Source organism: Oryctolagus cuniculus, chromosome 18, assembly GCF_051225735.1.
Source record: "Oryctolagus cuniculus isolate XC-2025 breed Fujian yellow rabbit chromosome 18, ASM5122573v1, whole genome shotgun sequence".
Taxonomy (NCBI): Eukaryota; Metazoa; Chordata; class Mammalia; order Lagomorpha; family Leporidae; genus Oryctolagus; species Oryctolagus cuniculus.
In genome coordinates this window covers 5638295-5663052 of record NC_142884.1, presented here as the reverse complement: position 1 = coordinate 5663052, position 24758 = coordinate 5638295, and the positions used below count along the sequence as shown (strand labels likewise).

General features: G+C 42.6%; 1 protein-coding gene across 1 annotated transcript; it reads right to left on the bottom strand.

The window, feature by feature from the left end:
- Positions 1-11527: 11527 nt before the first annotated feature.
- Positions 11528-12436, bottom strand: ORYCUNV1R1595 (vomeronasal 1 receptor oryCunV1R1595). Its single transcript, NM_001167282.1, has one exon. The coding sequence runs from the start codon at positions 12434-12436 to the stop codon at positions 11528-11530; it is 909 nt and encodes a 302-aa protein (NP_001160754.1).
- Positions 12437-24758: the final 12322 nt, after the last annotated feature.

Sequence of the window (24758 nt, the reverse complement as noted above, 5' to 3'; positions counted from 1 at the left end):
ACTCTGTCAAATAAATAAAAAAATTTTAAAAAGAAAATATGGATCATATATGATGAGCTATTTTCATGGCTCCCCATTCTGTTCCTATAAACTCTATGAGTCTGAACTTCCCAGTACCCTGCTGTTTGAATACTGGGGCTTTGTAATAGATTTTAAAGCATGGCATGTGGTTCCAGTTTTGTTTTCCTTTCTCAATTTTTCTTTGGCTCCTCATAGTCTCCTTTTGTACTGCATGAGTTTTAAGGTTTTTTTTTTACTTCTGTAAAGAATACAGAATGCTTCTGAAAATATATATTGATAGGGATTGAATGATCATATTGTATATGGACATTTAAAATATCAGTTATTCAGATCTTGGAATCCAAGGTATCTTTTACTTTATTTGTACTGGTTTAATTCTCTTTGTCAGTGCTTTCTGATTTTCTGGGGAGAGTGAAATTTTTCTTACTCCAGTTCCTTACATCCTTGCTCCTTCCTGCATGATCAGCTGATGAGCAGGAGCTCCTAGAAACTAAATAAATACAAAAATGTAGGCTCTGCTTCCACCTTACAAGATCACTGTTTACATGCAACAGGATTCCCAGATCCCTCCCTTATACAGTAAATTTCATTAACACTAGTCTGAAATATTAGTAAGAGCCAGCTTTAAATGTTTTCACTGAAAAAATGGTAAATATGTGAGATACTAGGTTCATTCATTAGCTTTATATAATTGTCCCACAATAAAAACATATATTGATATATTTTACCCCACAAATATATAATATACACAAGTATTATGACAATAAACATTTAAAATATATATGAAATATATCCGTTTTTCCTAATGTCAATCTATTGCTGATGTTTTAGTTTTCATATCTTTGTATGCATACAAGCAGGTATATCTGCATTCTCAGAACAAAGATTAATGTTTAAGTATTTAATTTAGGGCTATGATACTTCTTTGAGCAAAATAAGTATACGATGAAATGTTTTGCTATTTCCAATTGAAATAATATCAAATTTCTTAATTTATGCAAATGATTAAAGCAACTCACATACATTCATAGGAAGTCTTCTGACACGCTAGGGATTATAAGAGCAGAGATTTCTAAGGGGTTGTCTTCTCTGCTAGAGATGTTATACTAAAATGCCATTTACTGATTTACTTAGTTATAAGACATATTTGTCACACTTCTGGAGGCTGGGAGCTCCAGGACTAAGGTGTCAACTTGGTATGTTAGGTGGAAGACTCTCTTCTTATCTTGTGAATGGCTTCCACCTTCCTGTTGCTCGCCTGGCCACTTCTCTGTGTGCATACAGGTAGGAGTGGAGAGAAAGAGCTGTTGTCCTGTCTGGCAAGGGCATTGATCCTGAGAGCTCTGTTCTCATCACCTCATGCAACCCAATTTACCTCTCAGAGAACCCATCTGCAAATGCTACCACAGTGGAGGTAGGACTTCATCATGTGTGGAGTGGTTTTCCCAATAAATGTGGAAGGTGTGAAGACAAGAACACAGGAAACAGAGAGGCCTGAGAACAGTGGAAGAATTGATTGGGCTGGACAGGCAGTCAAATCAGGTAGACCAGATGGTGGAGGCCACAGGTCCTCTGCATTCAGACAGAGACCTCCTGCTGCAGAATCTTTGAGACCATTCCATTCCACTGTGATGCAGGTCTGGAACTCTGAGCAAAAGCATCCCCAGTGACCAGCTGCCCATGGCAAGGGTGCGATCCAGACGATGGGGCCAGGCCTCCTCTTTCTGCGGATCTTAAGAGAAAAACTGCCCCATGGCTGAGTTCCTGATTCCATGCAGCATTGACTTCATTTTCTATTTCTTGTATCATCTGAGCCCTTCCACATGATTTTTTCCATCTACAAGGAATTGATTTTTAACACTGTTTGGGAAAAGACATGAACCAGGTCAGTGTATAAATCCAGCTCCCAGCATATCTTGATCTGAAATGAGTTTAATCAACTGTTCAGTAAGTGGGAAGAGTGGCCACACAAGGCTGCTTTTACTTCAAACACCAGCCTCAAGTTTAATGAGCCCCAAGACCACTTGAATATCAAAACAGTTGGCTGTAAATTTGGGGGTCTCCAAGAAGGCCCTCAGATTCTATAATTGGCAAGAAGGACTCACAGAACTTGATGAAAGCTCTTATGGTTTGTTATGGACAAAGGACACAGGATACACAGAACAGACTCTTTGGAGAGGTTCAAACCAGATGCTTCAAGCTCTTCTCTCTCTGTTTAGACATGGACAGTGTCATTGCCTCCCAGCTGTGACATGTGACAGTACACACAGAGTATCGCCAACCAGGGAGGCTCACCTGAACCTCAGGTGTTGTCCTCCTGACTCTCACTTAGTCTCAGCCTCCTCCTGGGGGTTCAAACCATACCTGTAGACCACAGTGCTGCCAGAGGTCAGACAGACTGACATGTTCCAAAAGCCACCATCATAGTCACATTGTTAAACTCTGATGGCCCAAATTCCCAGGGAAACTAGTGCAGGGAAAAGGTGGAACATTTGCATGCTTTGGATATTATCTCTAGCATCTGAGGGCAATGTCCACTCCTCCCTCTGGCAAAAGTGACTCTTCACGGTACAGGCCAACCCCAGGTACTCAGCAGAGGCTCTCCCAGCAAAGATCATTTTTGTTCAGGCATCTGATTTTGTTATAAGCATTTATATATCAGGCAAAGTCATATTAAGAGTGTGAATTTGCCTAAAACTTTGAAAAGCCAATTAGGGTAGGGAAATACTAAGAGAAATGTTTAATATTTTCTATAATGTGTTTTCAGACATGTTTATAGCCTTGTACTAATTTACTCATTTTACCCTTGATCTAAGGCAATTGGTATCTTATGATAATCAGCAGATGGAAAATTTCTCTCTCTCTCCCTCTTTCTCTCTCTCTCTCTCACTCTCTCTCTCCCTCTCTAACTCTGCCTTTCAAATAAATAAAATAAATCTTTTTTTAAAAAAAAGACATGATGGAATTGTTATTCACAGAATAACAATAGGTGGTCTTAGAAAAATAAAAGATTTCTGACAGAGAACAAAATATACTAAATATAAAGAGAAAATGGCAATTTAGATTATACTAAATTTAGAGCTTTCACCAAAAGAAAGAGATTTAGAGACAGAAATGCACAGAGAGAAACAGAAAAGAAGTTGTATCTGTAATATTCAAGCATTTCAATAAATCAACAGGAAAAAAAGACAAGTTGGAAAAATGGAAAAGAAACCAAATGATACTTCCAAAAGTGGTGCCCAAATTCTGCTAACATGTGTGGAGGAAATTAAATCTCTAGCAATAAAAAGTGCAAATAAAAGTGCTTCCTGAAATGATCACATACATACAAGAAATAAAAATAACAGAAACCAGTGGGTGTTGGCAGAATCTGAATAAAACAGGACCTCACAGAGGGCTGATGGGTTTGAAAATTTGTGAAAAAAAAAGAAGAAAAAATATTTTATAGTATCTAGTAAGGTTGAACAGGGGTAAATTGTTTGATAGTCACACAGTGGAAACTTATACAGCAGTGGTAATTAACAACAACAACTTGCAGCAATGCGCATAAATTAACAAGTGTTATAAAGAATGAAGAAAGACAGGCCAGTGTCTCGGCTCACTAGGCTAATCCTCCACCTTGCGGCGCCAGCATACCAGGTTCTAGTCCCGGTCGGGGTGCCGGATTCTGTCCCGGTTGCCCCTCTTCCAGGCCAGCTCTCTGTTGTGGCCCGGGAGGGCAGTGGAGGATGGCCCAAGTGCTTGGGCTCCTGCACCCGCATGGGAGACCAGGGAGAAGCACTTGGCTCCTCGCTTTGGATCAGCGCAGTGCGCAGGCTGCAGTGCACCAGCCGTGGCGGCCATTGGAGGGTGAACCAACGGCAAAAGGAAGACCTTTCTCTCTGTCTCTCTCTCTCTCTCACTGTCCACTCTGCCTGTAAAAAAAAATGAAGAAAGACAAAATGTGTTATTGCCATATTATATCAATTACAATATAAAAAATCCCTCCAAGTTGTCTGTCCTGTTAGACATTAAGAGAGGTAGTAAGGTTGGGGATAAAATATAATTTCTGAGCTAAGGGAAGATTGAGGATATCCTGGTTTTTAAAAAAAATGCTGTATATAGAGGGGTACTTAGCTGTAAAGTTTCATTGAAACACTCATTCAACACTGGAACATTTGATATTGACTGTGTTTTAAATACAGGTAAAGTTGGTAGGATGTTGATAGATTCTTGCTGGATTGGGATCCTATTGTCTAGATGGAGTTGAAGGTTTTATGTTGCTATACTGTGACTAGCTATGAAAAGTCTCCTATGTTCCAGGATAAAAACTAATAGAAACTGAAGCTACAATCATAAAGGAAAACATTTTGAAATCTATGCAGAAAAGGACTTTCAAAAGGTCATCAAAGATGTGTTTCAGGTTGGTGCCATGGCTCACTAGGCTAATCCTCTGCCTGCAGTGCCAACACACCAGGTTCTAGTCCCGGTCAGGGCGCCAGATTCTGTCCCAATTGCCCCTCTTCCAGGCCAGCTCTCTGCTGTGGCCTGGGGGTGCAGCGGAGGATGGCCCAGGTTCTTGGGCCCTGCACCCGCATGGGAGACCAGGAGAAGCACCTGGCTCCTGGCTTCAGATCAGCATGGTGCAACTGCCACAGCGCACCAGCCACAGCAGCCATTGGAGGGTGAACCAATGGCAAAAGGAAGACCTTTCTCTCTGTCTCTCTCTCTCTCTCACTGTCCACCCTGTCAAAAAATTTAAAAAAAAAGATGTGTTTCATGAAAAAACTATACTTGAATTCAAGAAATGTTTGCATCAAAAGAAACTGAAATTTAACTCCATTTTCCAAGAAAATTTTAGGTACCTTTGCATAACTAAAATACAAGGATTTAAACAGAAAAAAGAAAAAAAAACATTCCATGTAACTTTGATCAACTAATTATGCAACATCTCACAAAGATAAGTAGATATACTTCCTCTAGTTGTTGCTCCCCCACCCACCGAGGAGGCACACCGGACGCTGTTGATCCCCCTTCAGTAGGGTTTTTATTACAGTAAAGCAAGAGCAAGTAAAGAGAAGAAAAAAGGAACGAACAAACCAACGAACTCCCCAATGAACTTTCCTCCTGTGCTGTCATTCTCCCCCTTTATAGTGCTCTCCCACCAATCCGTGCTCCACTGTCCACATGCAGAGCACGCCGTTCTCTTCCAATCAGAGGTTGGATCAGCTCCTGCAGCTTCTAGCAGTCAAATTGATAAAGCAGCTGTGTAAAATTTGTTTACTTCCTCTCAGCGCCATGTTGTGGGAGACGGGCCCTGCCTCCCACAGATCCCCCTACTTTTTATTCTTCGTGGCATGGATACATGCCTGTCTCAGGTGCCCTGTGGCACATACTCTGCTTACCCGTCATCAGGGATACAGGAAGCATGTCCTGTCCTCTGTCTTAGGTTGCTAGAGTTGCCCGCAGGTGCTTACCCATCTTTGACTACCGATCCAACATGCTAAGCCACATCTCAGGGGTGCCCGTAGAGTGCTGCATGGCAAGCATCACCTGTTTGATGACAACCTCTGACTGCCGCTGTCATTGAAGCAGCTTCAACATTATACGTACAAGAACACCAAATCCTACAATCAAGTCTAAGCCTGACAATGCCATAGCAACCTATTCCTTCAGTGTATTCCATTTATCCAAAATCCAATTACCAAAGGAAGCTAATCCTTAATTCCAGGTCCCATTAATCATTTGTGCTAATTTTAAAGGCATATTTGCGGCCTGTGTAAAGTTCTCAAACTGAAAAGGAAGAACACAAACTGATGGTGTTTGAACCAAACATGGAGTACCCATCAATTGAGCCAAAATAGTTAATTGCTTCTGTACTACATAACAATAGAATCCCGGCTCACAACTGCTCATCTAACCCTGCCTGTGATTCAAGAGCCCTGGCGGTTTGACCAGTAATATTATTTATCTGTGCTACTGTGGCCCCCTGAGTTACCGCCATGGCCACAGCAGCTGTCCCTGCCACCAGGGCGGCTGTCACCACCGTAACTACTGTGGCCATTACTCCATAATCTCGGCGTGATCTTAACAGCACCGCAAAACCTTTTTCTTCAACCTTCACAGGTACCAGAACCCACGTTGGAATTCGCACTACAACTGCTGTATCATTGCCATCCCAAAATTGTGTCAAGTTACCTTGAGTGCAAGTATATACTATGTATGCCCACTGCCAGCATTCCCTTGTAAAGGCTTCTACTGCCTCTTGAGCAAAGGGAACTACACATCATTTTGGAGTCTTCCCCGCAATTTCTGTCATCTTTTTTACAGCTGTTAATATTAAATCAGCGACTGCAGTGCCTTGGGTGTATAATACACGCGGTGCATGTGAACATGGATGCACAAACACCAGGGGTCGTCCTTGCAAAATAACTGCAAAGGGATAAAGTTGTTCCACAGAAACTAATATTTCTAGGGCTTGCTGTAAATCAGAACTTTCCATTTGCATTGCTTTAATCTGTTTTTCTATTTTCTGCAAAGTTAAACGGGCTTCTTTCGTCAGCCTACGAGGGGAATCAAGCTGGGCATCTCCCTCTAAAATATTAAATAAAGGCATCATATCTTCGGTGGTTAACTTACAATAGGGCCTCAACCAATTTAAATTGCCACATAATTTTTGAAAATCATTAAGGGCCTGCAATCCATCTGTTGCAATCTCAAATTCTAATGGAGTCACTATTTCAGAAGTTACTTTAAGTCTTAAATACTACACTACTTCCACTTTTTGTATCTTCTCTGGCGCTACTTGTAATCCTGCCTTTTCCAAATATGATAGCAGCAGCTTATATGCTCCCATAAGGTGACTTTCATTCTCAGCCGTTATCAACAAATCATCCATATAATGAAAAAGTTGCACTTCTGGGCACTGTTGTTGAACAGGCTCCATGGCCTGATCAACGTACAGCTGACATATGGTAGGACTATTAGTCATTCCTTGGGGAAGCACTTTCCATTCATATCTTTTATCAGGACCTTGATGATTAACGGAAGGTACAGTAAAAGCAAATCTCTGAGTATCTTGTTCATGTAAAGGTATGCTAAAAAAGCAGTCCTTAAGATCAAGTACTATTAATGGCCAATGCTTTGGAATCATGGTAGGAACCGGAAGTCCAGGTTGTAATGTCCCCATGGGTTTTATCTGCTGATTAATAGCCCATAAATCATGCAGCAACCGATATTTCCCCGATTTTTCCTTTATTACAAATATTGGCATATTCCATGGGGAAGTTGATGGTTGTAAATGGCCTGCCTCTAATTGCTGTAACACTATATCATTTACCGCAGCCAGCTTCTCCTGGGTAAGGGGCCACTGTGGTATCCACTTTGGCTTGTTGTCCAGCCATGTCAATGGCAGCAGCTGCATCTTAGTGGCCCCTATGAAAAACCCATGCCCTGTCTTCCAGAGTCACCTTTGGGTTGTATTAGGTCCCTCCTGCCTTCTCCTCTGGGGCCTAATCCTCCCCCCTGATACCCCATTTTGTGCATAATGTGCTGTGACACCCACTGATTGTTTTGACCCCAGGGTGCAGGGGCACACATTCCGTTTTTTCGCTGCTGCCCCTGTGAACCTGGTATTGCAGTTGAATGATCTCTTCCTATTATGGGGCCCAGCTTGTTTGGCACCATCAGGGGTTACCCGCCCTATCCATCTTAGAATAACACTCCTTGGCCCAATGGTTCCCTTTTCCACAGCGTGGGCAAAGGCCTGGTCTTCTCAAGTCCTCCATGCCTTGCTGATTTCGGGCTGGAAACTTTGACCTACATTCTCTCTTTAAATGCCCTTCTTTACCACATTTAAAGTACTTTCGTCCCCCCATATCCCATCTAAGTTGTTGGGCCATCGCTACTGCGGCATGTGATCCAGAAGCCACATCATCCATGACATCCTTACAGATCTTCAGGAAGGTAGGGATATCCTTATGCTGCCATGGTCTAAGAGCTTCATGACATGTTTTATTTGCTTGTTCATATGCCAACTTTCTGACTAAGGGCATAGCTTCCTCCACAGTTTCAAAAATATTTCCCGCTGCTCCCATTAGTCTGTTCATGAAGTCAGCGTAGGGTTCGGTAGAGCCCTGCACTATCTTAGTCAAGCTGTGTCTTATCTCACCTTTTCTGGGTACCACCCTCCAGGCTCTTCTTGCTATCTCCCTTACTTGTAGAAGGACAGCTATTGGTAGTTGGGCCTGATCATCGGGATTGGTAAATCGCCCTTCCCCATTTAACATTTCCTCATTCCATGCTTGATTTCCTGCTCTATGGTTCTGCTTAGATTGCTCCCGAGCAAGTGCCCTATAAGCAGCTGACCATAAGAGGAAGTCACCCCCACCTAACACTGCCTTTGCTAAGTTCCTCCAATCATCGGGTATCAAGCCTTGCTGTCCTATATTTTCAAGGACTGCCTGCATAAAATTTGCATGGGGACCATACAGCTGCACTGACTGCTGTAATTCTTTAAGCAATTTATGATCAAGAGGCGCCCAACCCCTATTTCCTTGCTGATCTTGTAGTACGGGAAACACATGGCCTGGTTCCTGGTATTGCTCCCAAGCAGGTTTTTTATAAACAGCTCCCCTTTGTTTGCTTTTGGTTCTTGCTCTTTCTTCCTCTTTCAGCATACCTTCTTCCCCCTCCTCCCATTCTTCTGCAGTCTCACACTGTTGTGGCAAAAAGGGACTTTTTTTTACTGGTGAAGACTTTGGTAATGCGAATGGCCGATACCAGGGTGGCAATTCATCTTCTATGGTTAAATTTGCCAGCCTTGTCAAGCTAGGATATAATCTTGGTATCTCTCTCGGGGGCGAGGCTCCCTCCTCAGCTTCCTCCTCTTCCCCACAAGCTTTCTGGCTCTCTCTTGAGTCCTTCTTTAATTTTTTTCCTTTCTCGTTCGCTATCATGGTTGCTCGCCTGACTGCCCTGCCATGACTCCTCCTGAACCCTTTCCAGCAGCTCACTCCCCTCATCAAGCAGTAATCCTATCCTCTCCGTGGGGTCCTGGAACACTTGATCAATGAGTTGCCACAGCCTCAGCACTTCCACCGATTCCCCAGCTGCGCACAATTGTCACCCCACTCATCTGCATTGTTGTACAAACCATGGAGACATTTTTGCGACCGCTCTTGTGAATGCACAAACGGTAGCCACCTTTACTGGAGTCCCTGCTGTTCCTAGCAAGCAGCTTAGGAGCAGTCGCAGCCCAACAATGGATGGTACGTTACCCATTGCACCTTGTTCTAACTAATTCTTCCTAGCTTTACTTCCTAGGTTTTCCCTAGCTTTTTCTTTTTGCTTCCTAGGTTTTCCCTAGCTTCTTTGCTTCCTAAGTTTTTCCTAGCTTTTTTTTTTTACTTTGATTCCTAGATTTTCCCCTAGCTTTTTCTTTTACTTCTTTTCTTTTTTCCTCTCCCCGGTACTTTGGATTTCTTCCAGCAGTCCGTATCTGAGTCACGGAACCACTTGTCACTCCCCCGCCCACTGAGGAGCCACACGAGACGCTGTTGATCCCCCTTCAGTAGGGTTTTTATTACAGTAAATCAAGAGCAAGTAAAGAGAAGAAAAAAGGAGCGAACGAACTCTCTAACAAACTCCCCAACGAACTCTCCTCCTGTGCCGTCTCTCTCCCCCTTTATAGTCCTCTACCAATCCGTGCTCTGCTGTCCACAAGCTGAGCACGCCATTCTCTTCCAATCAGAGGTTGGATCAGCTCCTGCAGCTTCTAGCAGTCAAATTGATGAAGCAGCTGTGTAAAATTTGTTTACTTCCTCTCAGCGCCATGTTGTGGGAGACGGGCCCTGCCTCCCACATCTAGTGATCTAGAAGACACCAAAGTGGACAGAAACAATAGGAGAGATACTATGAAGATCACAGAGAAAGTTGAATGAATTCTTAAATTACAAATATATGTTTATATACATTTATATAGAGAGACAGAGCTTTGGAGAATTTTTACTTTAATTGAAAAATGCATCTTGTACATATGTATGGAGTACATGAAATGTTCTCATACATGGTTTAATATATGTGTGATATTTAAAACAAGGTAAACATGTATCTTCTTAAACACTTCTCCTTTATGTATGGTGAGAACATTCTAAGCATTTCTACTCTCTTTCTGTTTGAAAATTATCCAGAACATATTGTTTCCTAAGCCACCCATTGTTGATAGGATACCACCAAATATATATACTTTGCATTGACCTTAAAAGTTACTCTTAGTAAAGTCAGATGTTTCATAGTGTGTTGAGTTGAATGTTATCAAAATAGATAAAAATAGAAGGCTTAAAACACAAGAGCCTTGTTTGATTCAGTGTGGCTGTTTCCTGTCTGTCCTTGGTGACAGGGCCTTTTACATGAGTGGTTTTTCTTTTTGTATGTGTCATGTGTTGTATTAAATAAAGATGAATGTACATATTAAAAAATAAAAGGCTTAAAACAAAAAATGTATCTATCCCATGTTAGTCTCCCTGATAGAACAATAAACTTGGTGTTTTGTATGGGTTTCAGGCGGTCCAAGTTAAGCAGCTTCCCCAAAGCAACATCCTTCCCTCTGTGAGATCTGTGTGAAAGATGAGTCTCAGACACAACTGATACTCAGGCAGTTGACTCTAGCAGGGCTCCTGCAAGCCAGGTTCTGGGAGCAGGCCGGAGGTCTGGACCAGATATGGTCAGGGCAACAGATGGCCACTGACCAGGAGGTTCTCCATCCAAAGACCTTTCTAGGAGTCTTCCTGAATCTGCCCCATTTTCTATGCCTGTGATCAGCCTACATAAGGTAGTAGGTGTTTCTGGGAAAAAGGGGTTTGAGCTGTGCTTTGTATTTAGGTGTGGGTTAACGTACCACCTGCAACACCAGCATCACATTTGGGCACTGGTATAAGTCCTGGCTGCTCCACATCTGATCCAGCTCCCTGCTATGTGCCCGGGAAAGCAGCAGAAGGTGGCACAAGTGCTTGGGCCCCTGCATCCACATGGGAGACCCAGATGAAGCTCCTGGTTCCTAGCTTGAGACTGGCCCAGCCCTGGCTGGTGCAGCCACTTGGGGAGTGAACCAGCAGTTTGAAGATCGATCTCTCTCTCTCTCTCTCTCTCTCTCTCCTTCTCTGTCTCTCCCTCCCTCTCTCTTTGTAACTCTGCCAATTAAATATTTTAATCTGAAAAAAATTGCCACATACACTATTGGAGTTACAGGGTTCACACCAAGCTCTGCTCTCAGGCCAAGCTTCCTGCTAGTGCAGACTTTGGAGGCATATGTAATTGGGTTCCTGCCACCCACATAATAGACCTGAACTAAGTTCCTAGATCACAGCTTTGGCCTCTGATCTGGGTTTACAGAAAAATTTGGGAGTGAATCAGAGGATGGTGAGTTTCTGTCTCTCTGCCTCTCAGATAACAACTTAATTAATTATCAAGGATGAGCCATCTTGAATATGCATGTAATTTGCACATTCAGGCGAAGTGGGGGATTATGTCATCCTTGTGTGTGCACAACAGGCCTAGGTACTCTGGAGTAGTAGCTCATGAGAATGCAGGGGCTCACAGTTGGGAAACTCCCAGTAATTAGTGCAGAGGTGTTCACCAGCCACACACTGTGGTTGTCTAATACAGCTATGAAAAAGTGAAGTATTGAAGAGAGAGTGCACAAAGACACAAAGGTGCTCACCAGCATGAGGATACTGTGGATGGCTCTGGACTCTGGGGAGGACCTGCAGGAGATGTTGGTCCTATGGATGTACTGGACCTGCTGCTTGTGCCTGTACAGGATGAAAACCATGAAGCTGCTGGCCCAGAACATGAGCCCCACGAAGAAAACATCTCGGAATAATAGCAGGACTGCATTCAGGGAATCTATGTATTTGCCATGACTCACAAGATAACAGTCTCCAAAGTCAGTTTTCTTTGTGATGTTTTTGTCACTCCTTTTTCCAGTCATATGCACTGGTACTATGATATCTATAGTCAGGTTCAGGATCCAGCAGAGGATACTAGAGGGACCAATGCATTTGAGAGCTTTTACTTTAAGATCCATCCACCTGGAGTGGGTGGGACTGATGGTCATGGCCTGGGAGATACTCAAAAGACACGTACTGCCAATGGACACATCCCTTCCCACACTGTGCACATAGAACACAAGTTTGCACCCAGCATCACTGAGGAAATGCTTCATCCCCAAAGCTGCCATGGTTTGGGGAACTCCTCTAGAGAGAATGACTAAGCAGTTGGCTACAGTCAGGTGTTTGATGATCAAATCTGTGGGCCTAAACTTGCATCCTGTGAAGTGGAGATAGAGATAATGGGAAAGAAGAGAGAAATTCCCCAGGGTTCCTAGAATGGTCTGTGATAAGAAGATCATCCCCATTGTCCAGTCTCTGGCGACCATCCCATCAGTTCCCAGTACCCAGTTATTGCCTCTGAGCCTGAGATTCCTGTGTGGGAAATGAGGAAAGAGCTACATGTATTAATATCAACCAAATTCTACAGTCTCTATTCACAATATGCTCTACTTATCAGAGTTCACTTAGAAATTTCTCCTTAACGGTTCACAATAGCCAAAAGTTTGTATTCAACCAAGGTGACCATCATCAGATGAATGGACAAAGAAAATGTGCAATATATACACAATGGGATATTATGCAGCTGCAAAAAAGAATGAAATTCCACCATTCACAGCAAATGGAAGCAAAAGGAGAACCTCATATTGAGTGAAATATGCCAGACTCACAAAGACAAATACTGCATATTCTCCCTTATATGTGGGAGCTAAAATTTACAAAACAAACAAAAAAAAGAAAAAATGAATGTATCAGTATTGCTGCAAACACAGTTTTGTAAAACTTTTTTATACCACTGTCCAACCAACGGCTAAGAATGTTATACCACTACAGGTATAATGATCTATGATTACTTTGGAATTCAGTGTATATGGGTGAAATAGTCATTTTTCCATTCAATTATTTTTTAGCTTTTGTGTATATTCCCACTAAATTAGGGTCTTTTTGCTTTTCACTTGTTGAACTTCTTACTCAGTGAAATATTACACCTTTTTTACTCTAATGTAAATTTAAAATATACTATCTCAAAAATGAAAAACAAGAAAGGGAGGAGAGGAGGGTGGGTGGGCGAGAGGGAAGGAGGGAGAGAAGAAGGGAACAGCATTACATTCTTTTCTTAAGATTTATTTATTTATTTATTTGAAAGTCAGAGTTACGCAGAGAGAGGAGAGGCAGAGAGAGAGTCTCTAGTCATGAGTTGCCAAGGCTATGGAAGCCTTTTGAGTTTGCCGACTTCGATCTTATTTAGACAAGGTCATAGTCAAAGTGGAAATTCTCTCCTCCCTTCAGAGAAAGGTACCTCCTTCTTTGATGGCCCATTCTTTCTACTGGGATCTCACTCTTCAGCCAGATCTGAATGCCTTAAGGGCTGATTCTGAGGCCAGAGTGCTGTTTAGGACATCTGCCATTCTATGAGTCTGCTGTGTATCCCGCTTCCCATGTTGGATCGTTCTCTCCCTTTTTTATTCTATCAGTTAGTATTAGCAGACACTAGTCTTGTTTATGTGATCTCTTTGACTTTAATACTTTCATTATGATCAATTGTGAACTGAAACTGATCACTTGGACTGATTAACTCCCCAACTGGCCACAACGGCCGGAGCTGTACTGATCCGAAGCCAGGAGCCAGGAGCTTATCCCAGGTCTCCCACATGGGAATGGATGCAGGGGCCCAAGGACTTGGGGCCATCCTACTGCTTTCCCAGGGCATAGCAGAGAGCTGGATCAGAAGTGGAGGAGCCTGGTCTTGAAAGGGCACTCATATGGTATGCTGGTGCTTCAGGCCAGGGCATTAACATGCTGTGCCACAGTGCCGGCCCCAAATAGTATTACATTCTCTCTTTTTTTTTAATATTACATTCTTAGAATTGTACCTAGAGGGGCCAATGCTGTGGCATAGCTGATAAAGCCACTGCCTGCAGTGCTGGCACCCCATATGGATGCTGGTTCAAGTCCCGGTTGCTGCACTTATAATCTGGCTCTCTGCTATGGCCTGGGAAAGCAGTGGAGGATGGCCCAAGTGCTTGGACTCCTGCATGCACACGAGAGACCTGGAAGAAACTCCTGGCTCCTGGTTTTGGATAGGCTCAGCTCCAGCCATTGCAGCCAGTTGGAGAGTGAATGGAAGACACTCTCTCTGTCTCACTCCTCTCTCCTTGCTCCTCTCTCCCTCTCCTTCTCTCTCTGTGTGACTCTGATTTTCAAATAAATAAATAAATATTTAAAATCAAAAAAGAATTATACCTACAAACCACGTTGCCTTAACATTTCTTTAACTTTTATTTAGTAAATATAATTTTCCAAAGTACAGTTTATGGATTATAATGGCTTTTCCTCCCATAACTTCCCTCCCACCTGCAATCCTCCCATCTCCTGTTCTCTCTCCCATTCCATTCACATCAAGATTCACTTTCAATTATCTATATATACAGAAGATCAATTTAGTATATATTAAGTAAAGATTTCATCAGTTTGCACCCACACAGAACATAAAGTGTAAAATACTGTTTCAGTACTAGTTATAGCATTAATTCACATTGGACAACACATTAAGGACAGAGATCCTAGATGAGGAGTAAGTACACAGTGACTCCTGTTGTTGCCTTAACAATTTGACACTCTTGTTTATGGTGTCCGTAATCTCCCTAGGCTCTAGTCATGAGTTGCCAAGGCTATGGAAGCCTTTTGAGTTTGCCGACTTCGATCTTATTTAGACAAGGTCATAGTCAAAGTGGAAGTTCTCTCCTCCCTTCAGAGAAAGGTACCTCCTTTTTTGATGGCCCATTCTTTCTACTGGGATCTCACTCGCAGAGATCTTACATTTAGGTTTTTGTTTGTTTGTGTTTTTTTGTTTTGTTTTGTTTTTGTCAGAGTATCTTGGCTTTCCATGCCTAAACTACTCTCATGGGCTCTTCAGCCAGATCTGAATGCCTTAAGGGCTGATTCTGAGGCCAGAGTGCTGTTTAGGACATCTGCCATTCTATGAGTCTGCTGTGTATCCCGCTTCCCATGTTGGATCGTTCTCTCCCTTTTTTATTCTATCAGTTAGTATTAGCAGACACTAGTCTTTTTTGTGTGATCCCTTTGACTCTTAGACCTATCAGTATGATCAATTGTGAACTGAAATTGATCACTTCGACTAGTGAGATGGCATTGGTACATGCAACCTTGATGGGATTGTATTGGAATCCCCTGGCACATTTCTAACTCCACCATTTGGGGCAAGTCCGATTGAGCATGTTCCAAATTGTACATCTTCTCCCTCTCTTATTCCCACTCTTATATTTAACAGGGATCACTTTTCAGTTAAATTTAAACACCTAAGAATAATTGTGTGTTAATTACAGTGCTTAGCATTTTTTTACAGAGTCCCAAAGAGTTTCTGGTAGAAACTCAACATGACTACTTTCATGCCATATACTTACATATTTACTTAAGTGAATACGTAAGCAGAGTTTTTTTTCAAAAAGTCAAGGTTTTTGAAAGATTGAAGTATAAGCCATGTATGCTTATTAGGTCACTCAGTATCCAATATATTCTATCTTGTAGCTTGAAATTATAGAGCTTGCTATTGACATGAAAATATTTGCAACCCAGAGCAATTGTCAGAGGACACATTTGTACCTGATTGCTCTCACCTGAAACCCATTGCTACATGATACCACTACCTTTTCCTTAGCTAGACTTCCCTGACTTAAAGATGGAAAATAATCAAACCATAATTAAGGAGCTGTGGGTGTTTCTGGTAGGAAACAATCACTGCATCCATTGAGCAATTTGGACAACATTAGAGAAAACCTTTCTAGTCCAGGAATCACCACTGGGATGCACTGTTTCTGTGGCTATGCCCTGCTCTGTGTCACTGGCACATTGGGCTCTCCAGGTGCATCTCTGGTACTCCTGAAAGTGGAATCAGGGACTCCTGTACAGCACCAAACAGCAGATTTGCTTTTGGAACTGCAGTCTTTAAGCATATTAAACACCAAATTTCATGAATGTTTTCATCAAACACCAAGAACAGATGTCACTATGAATGACACCAAATTCCATTTGCAGCCCCCAAGGACTGGTGTAGGATGTAGGACGCCACCCCTGTCCTAGCTCAATACATATCTCAGAATCCTTTCTGCTTCCTGTGAGGCTGGGGCACAGGACCAGTTGCAAATACAGGCGAATCCCCTTTCTCACCTGATCACTCACCCAGACTCCAGACGCCTCCATGCCTGAAGACTCACTTTCTCTCCTCTCTCAGGACAAGCATCGGCACGAAGGTCACCACAGTCAGCACAGGATGGGCTGGAGGCAGCTGGAGCACTAGAAATGGTGTGTGCCTGTGACTTCACCTCCCTGTGGAGCTGCAATTATCTCTTCACCTGCAGCTGCAGTGAAGGTCAAGTTAGGGTACTGAGGATGGTTGTGAAAACTTTTTCACTCTTCCCAATAACAAAAACAATTACACTACTGTAGTTGTTTTCTCCAAGGAGACTGTTAGACTCTTACACTGACTCTGTCTTTTCTCAGCTCCCTGGAGCAGACAACTTCTGACCTAGAGGGAGCAGGAGATCCTGAGTCTGGCATGGGAGGACTGGCAGTGAAGCTCCTGTGTCCCTGGCTTCACAGATATGTCTACCCCACAGTGAGTTCTTTCTGACACTTCAGACCACTAAGCTCAGCATCATTGATGTAATAAATGCTTTTTCTGTAAGGTTGCCAGAATCAGGCTAGACTGACAGAGCAACTCTGGGCTACACAGATTCCATAAGACCGGTCCATACTATCAGTCTGTTGACTGCCAGAAGCTCAACCAAAGAAAGGGATGACATTTTCATCTCACTACAAGATGTCCATCAGTTTGCTGATGCCTTGAGCCCACAGTCCACTCAGGAAGAGAATGAACAAGCGAGGCCCTTTCAGGAGTTTGTTTCGATTCTACTTCCCACACATGAGCCTCATGATCAGTACGGGGAAGGCTCCTCACACCTCCTGGTCCCCACGTGGTGAACAAATTTACTCCAGGTGCCATTGAGCCTTCTTCCTCCCCTAACCCATTGCATAGAGGTTCTTCCTATTTCCAGAACATCATTACTCATCCATCATCCCATCTTTATCAAAACTGTCAAGAAGTGGACAGGGCTGTGAGTGGGATTGGTACCTTGTTACCTTTGTCATTTCAGTGGTCTGTGCAATCATCCTTACTCCCAGTTTTATTACTGTTATCTTTCTAAATGATCTGTGATGCAAAACTCCTTGATAATTGGAACAGAAGCTGATAAATTAGAGGAGAAATTGGAGGTATATGGGGAAATGACCCCAGCTGGGTGGATTTCTGCCCTAAGCACAAGAATACAAGATCCTCTGACATAAAGCATCCACTAAGATTCTGGACACCAGGACCTTGTTTTGCATGACTGAGGGTCTGGTGCAGCCTTCAGGAGGAGATGGGGAGAGTGTGCTCAGGTCTTCGTGGAAAAGTCAGCTCCTAGGGTGATGTGATGATTCCTTGGAAAGCAATCATCAGTGAGAGAAAAGAAAAAACACCATCATATGGCATATTCTACATCAGCTGAAATTGCCCAGTTATATTGGTAAATCATCTGTTGCTATTCAGGATACAACCCACATCTTCTGAATAAATGTTTGATGAAATCTTAAACACGAATGATGTAAGTTACAGGAAAATAAAGATAAGAACATCTCTTTGGAATAGATTCCTGACAGAAAACAGAATAGACTAAATATAGAGTGGCAAGTGGCAGTTTAGGTCATACTAAACATAGAAATAATATTCTTCAAAGGAAAATCAAAAAGAGAGGGAGAAGCAAAAAAGGAAGTTTAATGATAATACTAATGCACTTCAGTAAAATAACAGGAAAAAGAAAAACAACTCAATAGGGAAAAACAGAAAAACAAACCAAAGGAAACCTCAAGAAAAAGTACCCTAATTCTATGCATGAAGAGATGATCAAATAATCTTAGAAATAAAACTTCAAATAAAATGCTCCCCTTAAGTATCACATAGAAGCAGTGTTAATTAATAATGCACAGCGTGCAGCAATAAGCATATATTCATAAATGATATGAGGAGTGAAAAAAGCTTAAACAGATTACTGCTGTGTTATTTCAACAACGCTGTGGAAAAGAGGCTGTGAGCTCTCAGATGTTAGAACTGTGGTCACCTGTGGTCAGGACAGGTCGTAATGGGAAGAAGACAAAATGTGACTTCTGGTTTCTGAACCCATGCTGTGTATAGAGGGTGCTCGGTTGTGAGGTTTCATTGTGCAGTGCTTTCAAGACCTGTGTGTTTGTCACTGACAATGGTTTACTATGGATCAAAAGGACTTGATAGGAAGTCCATCGATTCTTGCTGGAGTGCCATCGTACTGTCCAGCTGGAGTTGAATGTTTGTCACAAAATGGTGACTGGCTTTGAAAAGTCTCCTTGGCACAGCAGGTTGAGCAACTTCCTAAAGTGTCAGAATCCCATATGGGCACTGGTTCAAGACGCAACTGCTCCACTTCTAATCCAGCTCCCTGCTGATGCACCTGGGAAAGCAGAAGAAGATGGCTCAAGTCTTTCAGCCTCTGTACCCATGTGGGAGACCTGGAGGAAGCTCCTGGCTCAGCGTGGCTCAGCCTGGCCCAGCCCCAGAGGTTGAAACCATTTGAGGAGTGAACCAGATGATGGAGGATCTCTCTCTCTCTCTCCTCTCTCTGACTCTGCCTTTCAAATAAATAAATCATAAAAAGAAAGTAAAGTCTCATGCACTTTCCAAGTAAAAACTGATAGATTCTGAAGATAAACCCACCAAGGTAAAATTTTGAAATTTGGGCAGACATGGGCTCTCATAAAGGTCATGGACAAATTTTATCATGTCATGATAAAACTATAATAAATTTAAGAATTTCTTGGCACCAAAAGAAATTTATCATTTAATTCCAATTTTCTAATAAATTTTTGAAGTGCTCTTGTGTAACTAAAATACAAATAAAATTGAGAAAAAGAAGAAAACACCACGTTATTTACACCAGCTAATTATGCACAGTCTTCAAAAAGGGAAATGTAGAGTTTTTCATCTACAAGAATTTTAATCTACAAGAATTAAGACAGTAGGACAATGGGAGTGGTATAATGAAAAATACAAGAATATAAATCATTCCTCTGTGTGTATTTGAGTATTTTTAAAGATTTTTTTTAATTTGTAGCTGACAAATAAATACAATATATGGGGAACCATGTGATGATCTGATATACATATATATCCTGTGTAATGTCTAAAACAAGGGAAATATATTTATCTCCTCAAAAGTTTACCATTTCTGTATGTGAAAACATTCCAAATACTTCTATTACCTTTTGTTTATAAAATTATCCATAAAATTCTTGTTATTTATAGTCACCCAGTGTGTAATAGGACACCAGCAAATATATACACTTTTACATTAAGCTTACAGACTACTCCTAATAGAGTCAAATATATCTATTCAGTTGAATTTTAAATTGAATGAATGTGGTAAGCTTTCCTCAAGTATTCATAATTTTCAGTCCTGAGAATTCATTTTGAAGAGAAAACATACAATTGTATGTATTATGGTAAGGCCTTTAGACAACAGTCTGACCTCAGGACTCAACAACTAATTTCTATTGTAAAGAATCCATCCAAATGTAATAAGTATAAACAAGAATATAACAACTTTTCACAACAGGCTACACATCAGAGAATCCATGCTAGAGTAAACAGCCTCTTGTTCTCAAGGATGTTTTGAGTTAAATTCTATAAAGATTGCAAAGATCAAAACATGATCTGTAATTGCTGCCAGGGAAACCTGTGGAAAAATCTTGTTACTTTCACTTTTTAAAATATTTTACTCAGTCATTTGAGGTTCTTGAAAGGCTGCATTATTATTATTTTCAAACTGAAGTTTGAAATATGTTGTTGTTTGATTACAGCCCATTCATATGTAAACATGAGAGTTTGTGGAAAGGGTTGATTAAGGTGAAAGGATCTATTTGATTAGGTGCAGTTCATACACACACAGTGTTTGCTGGAAGATGGGGGACACTAAATTTTAAGGTATAATATGGTGTAAATTTGAATGAGAATGATGAACAGAAGATAATATGCAACTGTGGGCAAATGCATCATGATTAATCTGTTAAACGCCACCTCCAAAAGTATTTATATGGGAGATAAGCACTTTGGAATACTAGAAAGGATTGCTGCAACTAACTGCTCATGAATCAGAAAGAGCAAACCAATACACTGAGAAATTTTCATGTGAGGATAACAATTTGTTGTAAGAAGAGAAGAAATGATGATCATTCTCCTTTGAAAACAAATAGGCCGGTGCCGCGGCTCACTAGGCTAATCCTCCACCTTGCGGCGCCGGCACACCGGGTTCTAGTCCCGGTCGGGGCGCCGGATTCTGTCCCGGTTGCCCTTCTTCTGGCCAGCTGTGCTGTGGCCAAGGAGTGCAGTGGAGGATGGTCCAAGTGCTTGGGCCCTGCACCACATGGGAGACCAGGAGAAGCACCTGGCTCCTGCCTTCAGATCAGCACGGAGCGCCGGCCGCAGCGCGCCGGCTGCAGCAGCCATTGGAGGGTGAACCAACGGCAAAAAGGAAGACCTTTCTCTCTGTCTCTCTCTCTCACTGTCCACTCTGCCTGTCAAAAAAAAAAAAAAGAAAGCAAATAGTGTTTTATACCAAAGATGAATAAAAATAGTTATTTTTGGAAATTTTAGACAGCAATTCTGAGATAAATATTCCAGGCAAAAAGAACTACAGTTTTGTGTGTATGTAGGATTTACATTTTACCCCTGATGATTGTATTTTGCTACCAGTTTATTTAGATCCTTTAAGTCTAGTTCAGTGAAAGACCTGAATGACACAAGGTGATAAACTAAGATATAAATGTAGAAGGAAAAGAGTGATTGTTATAGTCTCATACTGTAATTTTAAGAAAACAATGAATTCATTTTACCTTAAATATATCTCTCTGAAATTCCTTCCCTTCTTGACATTATCATTGCCTCTTCATCTCCCTCCTTACTTAGTGCAATGAATAATGGACTATGTATCTTCAAGGTCCATAGATTGGGATATTTTTCTGATCTTAATCAAACTACTTGTTTTGTTTTATTTATGTATAACTCATTCCATAAGGTTGACCCTTTCACACCACATTACACAGATAGGTCACACTAACCATTATCAGTTGTAGCCTGACCCTGTGGCACCATTACTTGCTTTAAATCTGCCAGTAAGAAATCCCTTTTGGGAAACCTGCTTGTGTTGATGGATCACAGATCAATCCTTTCCTGTTGTAGAGATGTTTTGCCTTTCGGTGGTGAGATGCTCAAAATTAGGGATCCTAGACTCCCGTCAGGAAGCACGGGGGGAACCTCAGAGGGTATCAAAGGTGTATCCTTGGGAGATCAAAGGATTCTTCCCATCTACCATGAGTGATAAGGGGATAGCAGTAGTCTCTCCCATAAGATCACAACCCTATTTCCTTCATTGTGAGATAGCCAGTAACCTGTCAAGCAATTGGTCAACGAATGATACAATATTTGATGCCTTCGTTCAATCTGATTGACTCCAACAGGCCATTCCAGTATCACAGCCCACTCTAGATTTAGCTTGGACTGCACTGCAACTACACCACACTCTAGCTTTGCTCTCTTCCCAAGTTCATTTCATTCCTCAGCTGTGATCAAGAGGTTCCTACCAATTAAAATCCTGCAGGAAAAATCTTGATCTCAATATGTGTGCTGGTAAACACATCCTAAAATACCACAATGATGTATGGAGCTCTTCACCACCCTTAAACCCACTTCTATTGCTCCACTCCCTCGGCCTTTCCCCAGGAATCCATGCATCCTTCATCCAGCACTCATGTGACAGTTGAACAGTGAATTCACTGAGCACATACAGAGGCCCACTCAACCGGGTCCTTGCGGGGAACCATAAAAACTCCCCTCCACTCTTCCCCCATCTCCCACCTCTCATGCATTCCTGTATGTACAAGTTGAGCTACATGACACAGGGGCTTCTGGGATCAAGCACAGGACCAGAATGAAAATAAGCTATACCAGTGGGTCTAAACCATGCAAATCAAGAAGCCTAGCAAGTTGGGAAAACTTGCCAGCAACTAGACACACATGGAGGTCAGTTTTAAAGGCAGTCGAGAGCTGGATGTATTCAGTTTGTGAGGGAATAGCATAAAAATAGGCCTGTGATCTCCAGGGAGAGACTACTATCCCCTTTCACCCACCTCACAGCAAATTGGAAGAATTCTTTGCTCCCTAAAGGGTGCTCCCTTCATGCTTTCCAAGGTTCCTGACATATTCCTCATGTTTCCAGAAGGGAATCTAGGATTCCTAATTTTGAGCATATCACCATTGAAAGATAAAGTCTTCTCAAGATGGCCACTTGCCCCTATACTATCCAGGAACTTCATCCCAGTCTCACACGGATGGTAGGGACCCAAGAACTTGAGCCATCATCCCGTTTTTCAGGTGCAGTAGCAAGAAGCTAGATCCAATGTGAAGTAAGTTAGGACTCAAACCAGCATGCCGCTCCCTTGCCTGCAAAGGAACGACACTGTTTGCAGCTTATCGGTCTTCAGCAGACTTTTAATGGGAAAATAACAGGGACAGAGAAAAAATGAAAGGAGGAGAGTGGACAGGAAAGCCCCCTCCTTCCTCAGCACATAGCTTATATACAAAATCTGGCCAATTGCAAGCGGGCTCAAGTCCATGCACGGAACACTCCAATCCACTGTCTGTTCACTCAGTGTGCACGCGTCCTCGGGCCAATCAGATGAGGTGTCACGCAGCAGGCAGGCTCACTGCGCAGTCCTCTGCGCCATCTTGTTGTTTACAACATTCTCAACTCCTCTGGAAAGTCCGGACCATGGGAAAGCATCGCCCTAACCGAAACTAGCAACATCCACCTTGTGATAAAGACACAGCAACAGCTATCAGACCGACCTTGATGTGGGGCTCCATGGCTGCGCATCCCATGGAGCCCCACACCAGCATTCCAACATGGGATACAGAATGGACCAAAAGTGGAGGGTCTGCGACATAAACCAATATTCCAATATTGCATGATGGGATTCCATGCAGCCACTTATTTATCACTGCGCGACAATGCCGGCACCAGGGCAAGATCGTTCAACACTCAAATCTCTTGTACATGATAAGAGCAGGCACAACACAGCCACAATGAAGATGCAGAGCCCTTTAATGCCATTTGAAGACATAATCATTGAGATTCCTAGGCAAATTTGTTACTGTTATGAACCTAAAGTTTTTCAATGCTCTGTCAAACATATTAGTTTTTGGAATGCTGTCTAGTGTCATAATATGTAGCAAAAATATTGTACTGTTCCTGAGCCTTGCAATCCTGGGATACAGTGACACTTAAGGACTTTCTCCCAGGAAAGAGTTTAATGCCAAAAAAAACCCTCTTATATTAGATAGGACTGGTATGCACTGTCCTTGTTTATCTAGAACAAAGACAGATGGAAATGCTCCAAATTCCCATTTTTAACCTAATTAGCTTAACTCTTTACCTCCACTAGAACAAAAATGCTTATAACATTAAACTTCAGTTAAGGGTCTCTTCTCCCACAAAACACAGAATTTTGCCTTATTCTTAAACCCCTACTAAGAGTAGGCTGACTTCCTGGTAGAAGCTTTCTTTATCACATTGTGTCACCCAACCACTACCATACCCCAGGCCTTGTTCCTATAGAAGTCTCTAGAACTGTGCATAACATCCTCCTCTCAAGGAGGACGGAGGATACAAATGGAAATGACGTGCTGACGGGTACCAGCATGGAATGTCTTATTCCCTAGAAATAGCTGTCATATTTCACATTCAAGCTTGTATCCTCTGCAGGTGGAACAGCATCCTCTTAATTACATGCTTAATTTCTAAGTGGGAGTTGACTTTGCAAGACCCGAACATAGCTCCACACAGACACCCACACCCATACTGAGGTCCCTATTCCCACACCAATTGCCTCAGCAACAAGACCCGCATCTCCAACCCTCGGCATAAATAAATAAATAAATAAATAAAGCAAGCTTTATATTATTAAAACCAGAACTCTTTTTTTACCCAACGGAGTTTGAACGATTGAAACATTAACTTAAAGTAGGTATGGAGCAACGCTTCTCCACCGCACTCGAGTCGAATTCATCCACTTCAAACCGCGGGAAAAATAGGGAACACTGCAGACAACGCCAACGGAATCAAGAGCCCAGAGTGACTCCGCCCCCACCAGGCCCCGCCCACAGCGCCGGCCATTTCCGTGTGCGCACGCGCAGTTTCCCTCAGACCCTGAGGCGGAGAGCGCGGAGCTGAGGTGGCACCGACGTGCCTTGGGTTCTGCTTTTCCGCTTCCCCCGCCTCCTCAGGCCTCCGTTCTTACCTCACGGGGCTCTGAGAAGTCGCCGCGGACGTGAGAAGCCCGGCGTCCGTGCCCGCGCCCGCGGTAAGTCCCGGAGTCGCCGTCCGTCTTCGCCGCCGGGCAGGGGTCCAGGAACGCTTCCGGCCGCAGCCTCCGCGAGCCCGGTTCCCGCCTCGGTCTTGGTGGTCGCGCCGCGTGGGCCTCGCGTGCCGCCTCGCTGTCCGCCCCGCT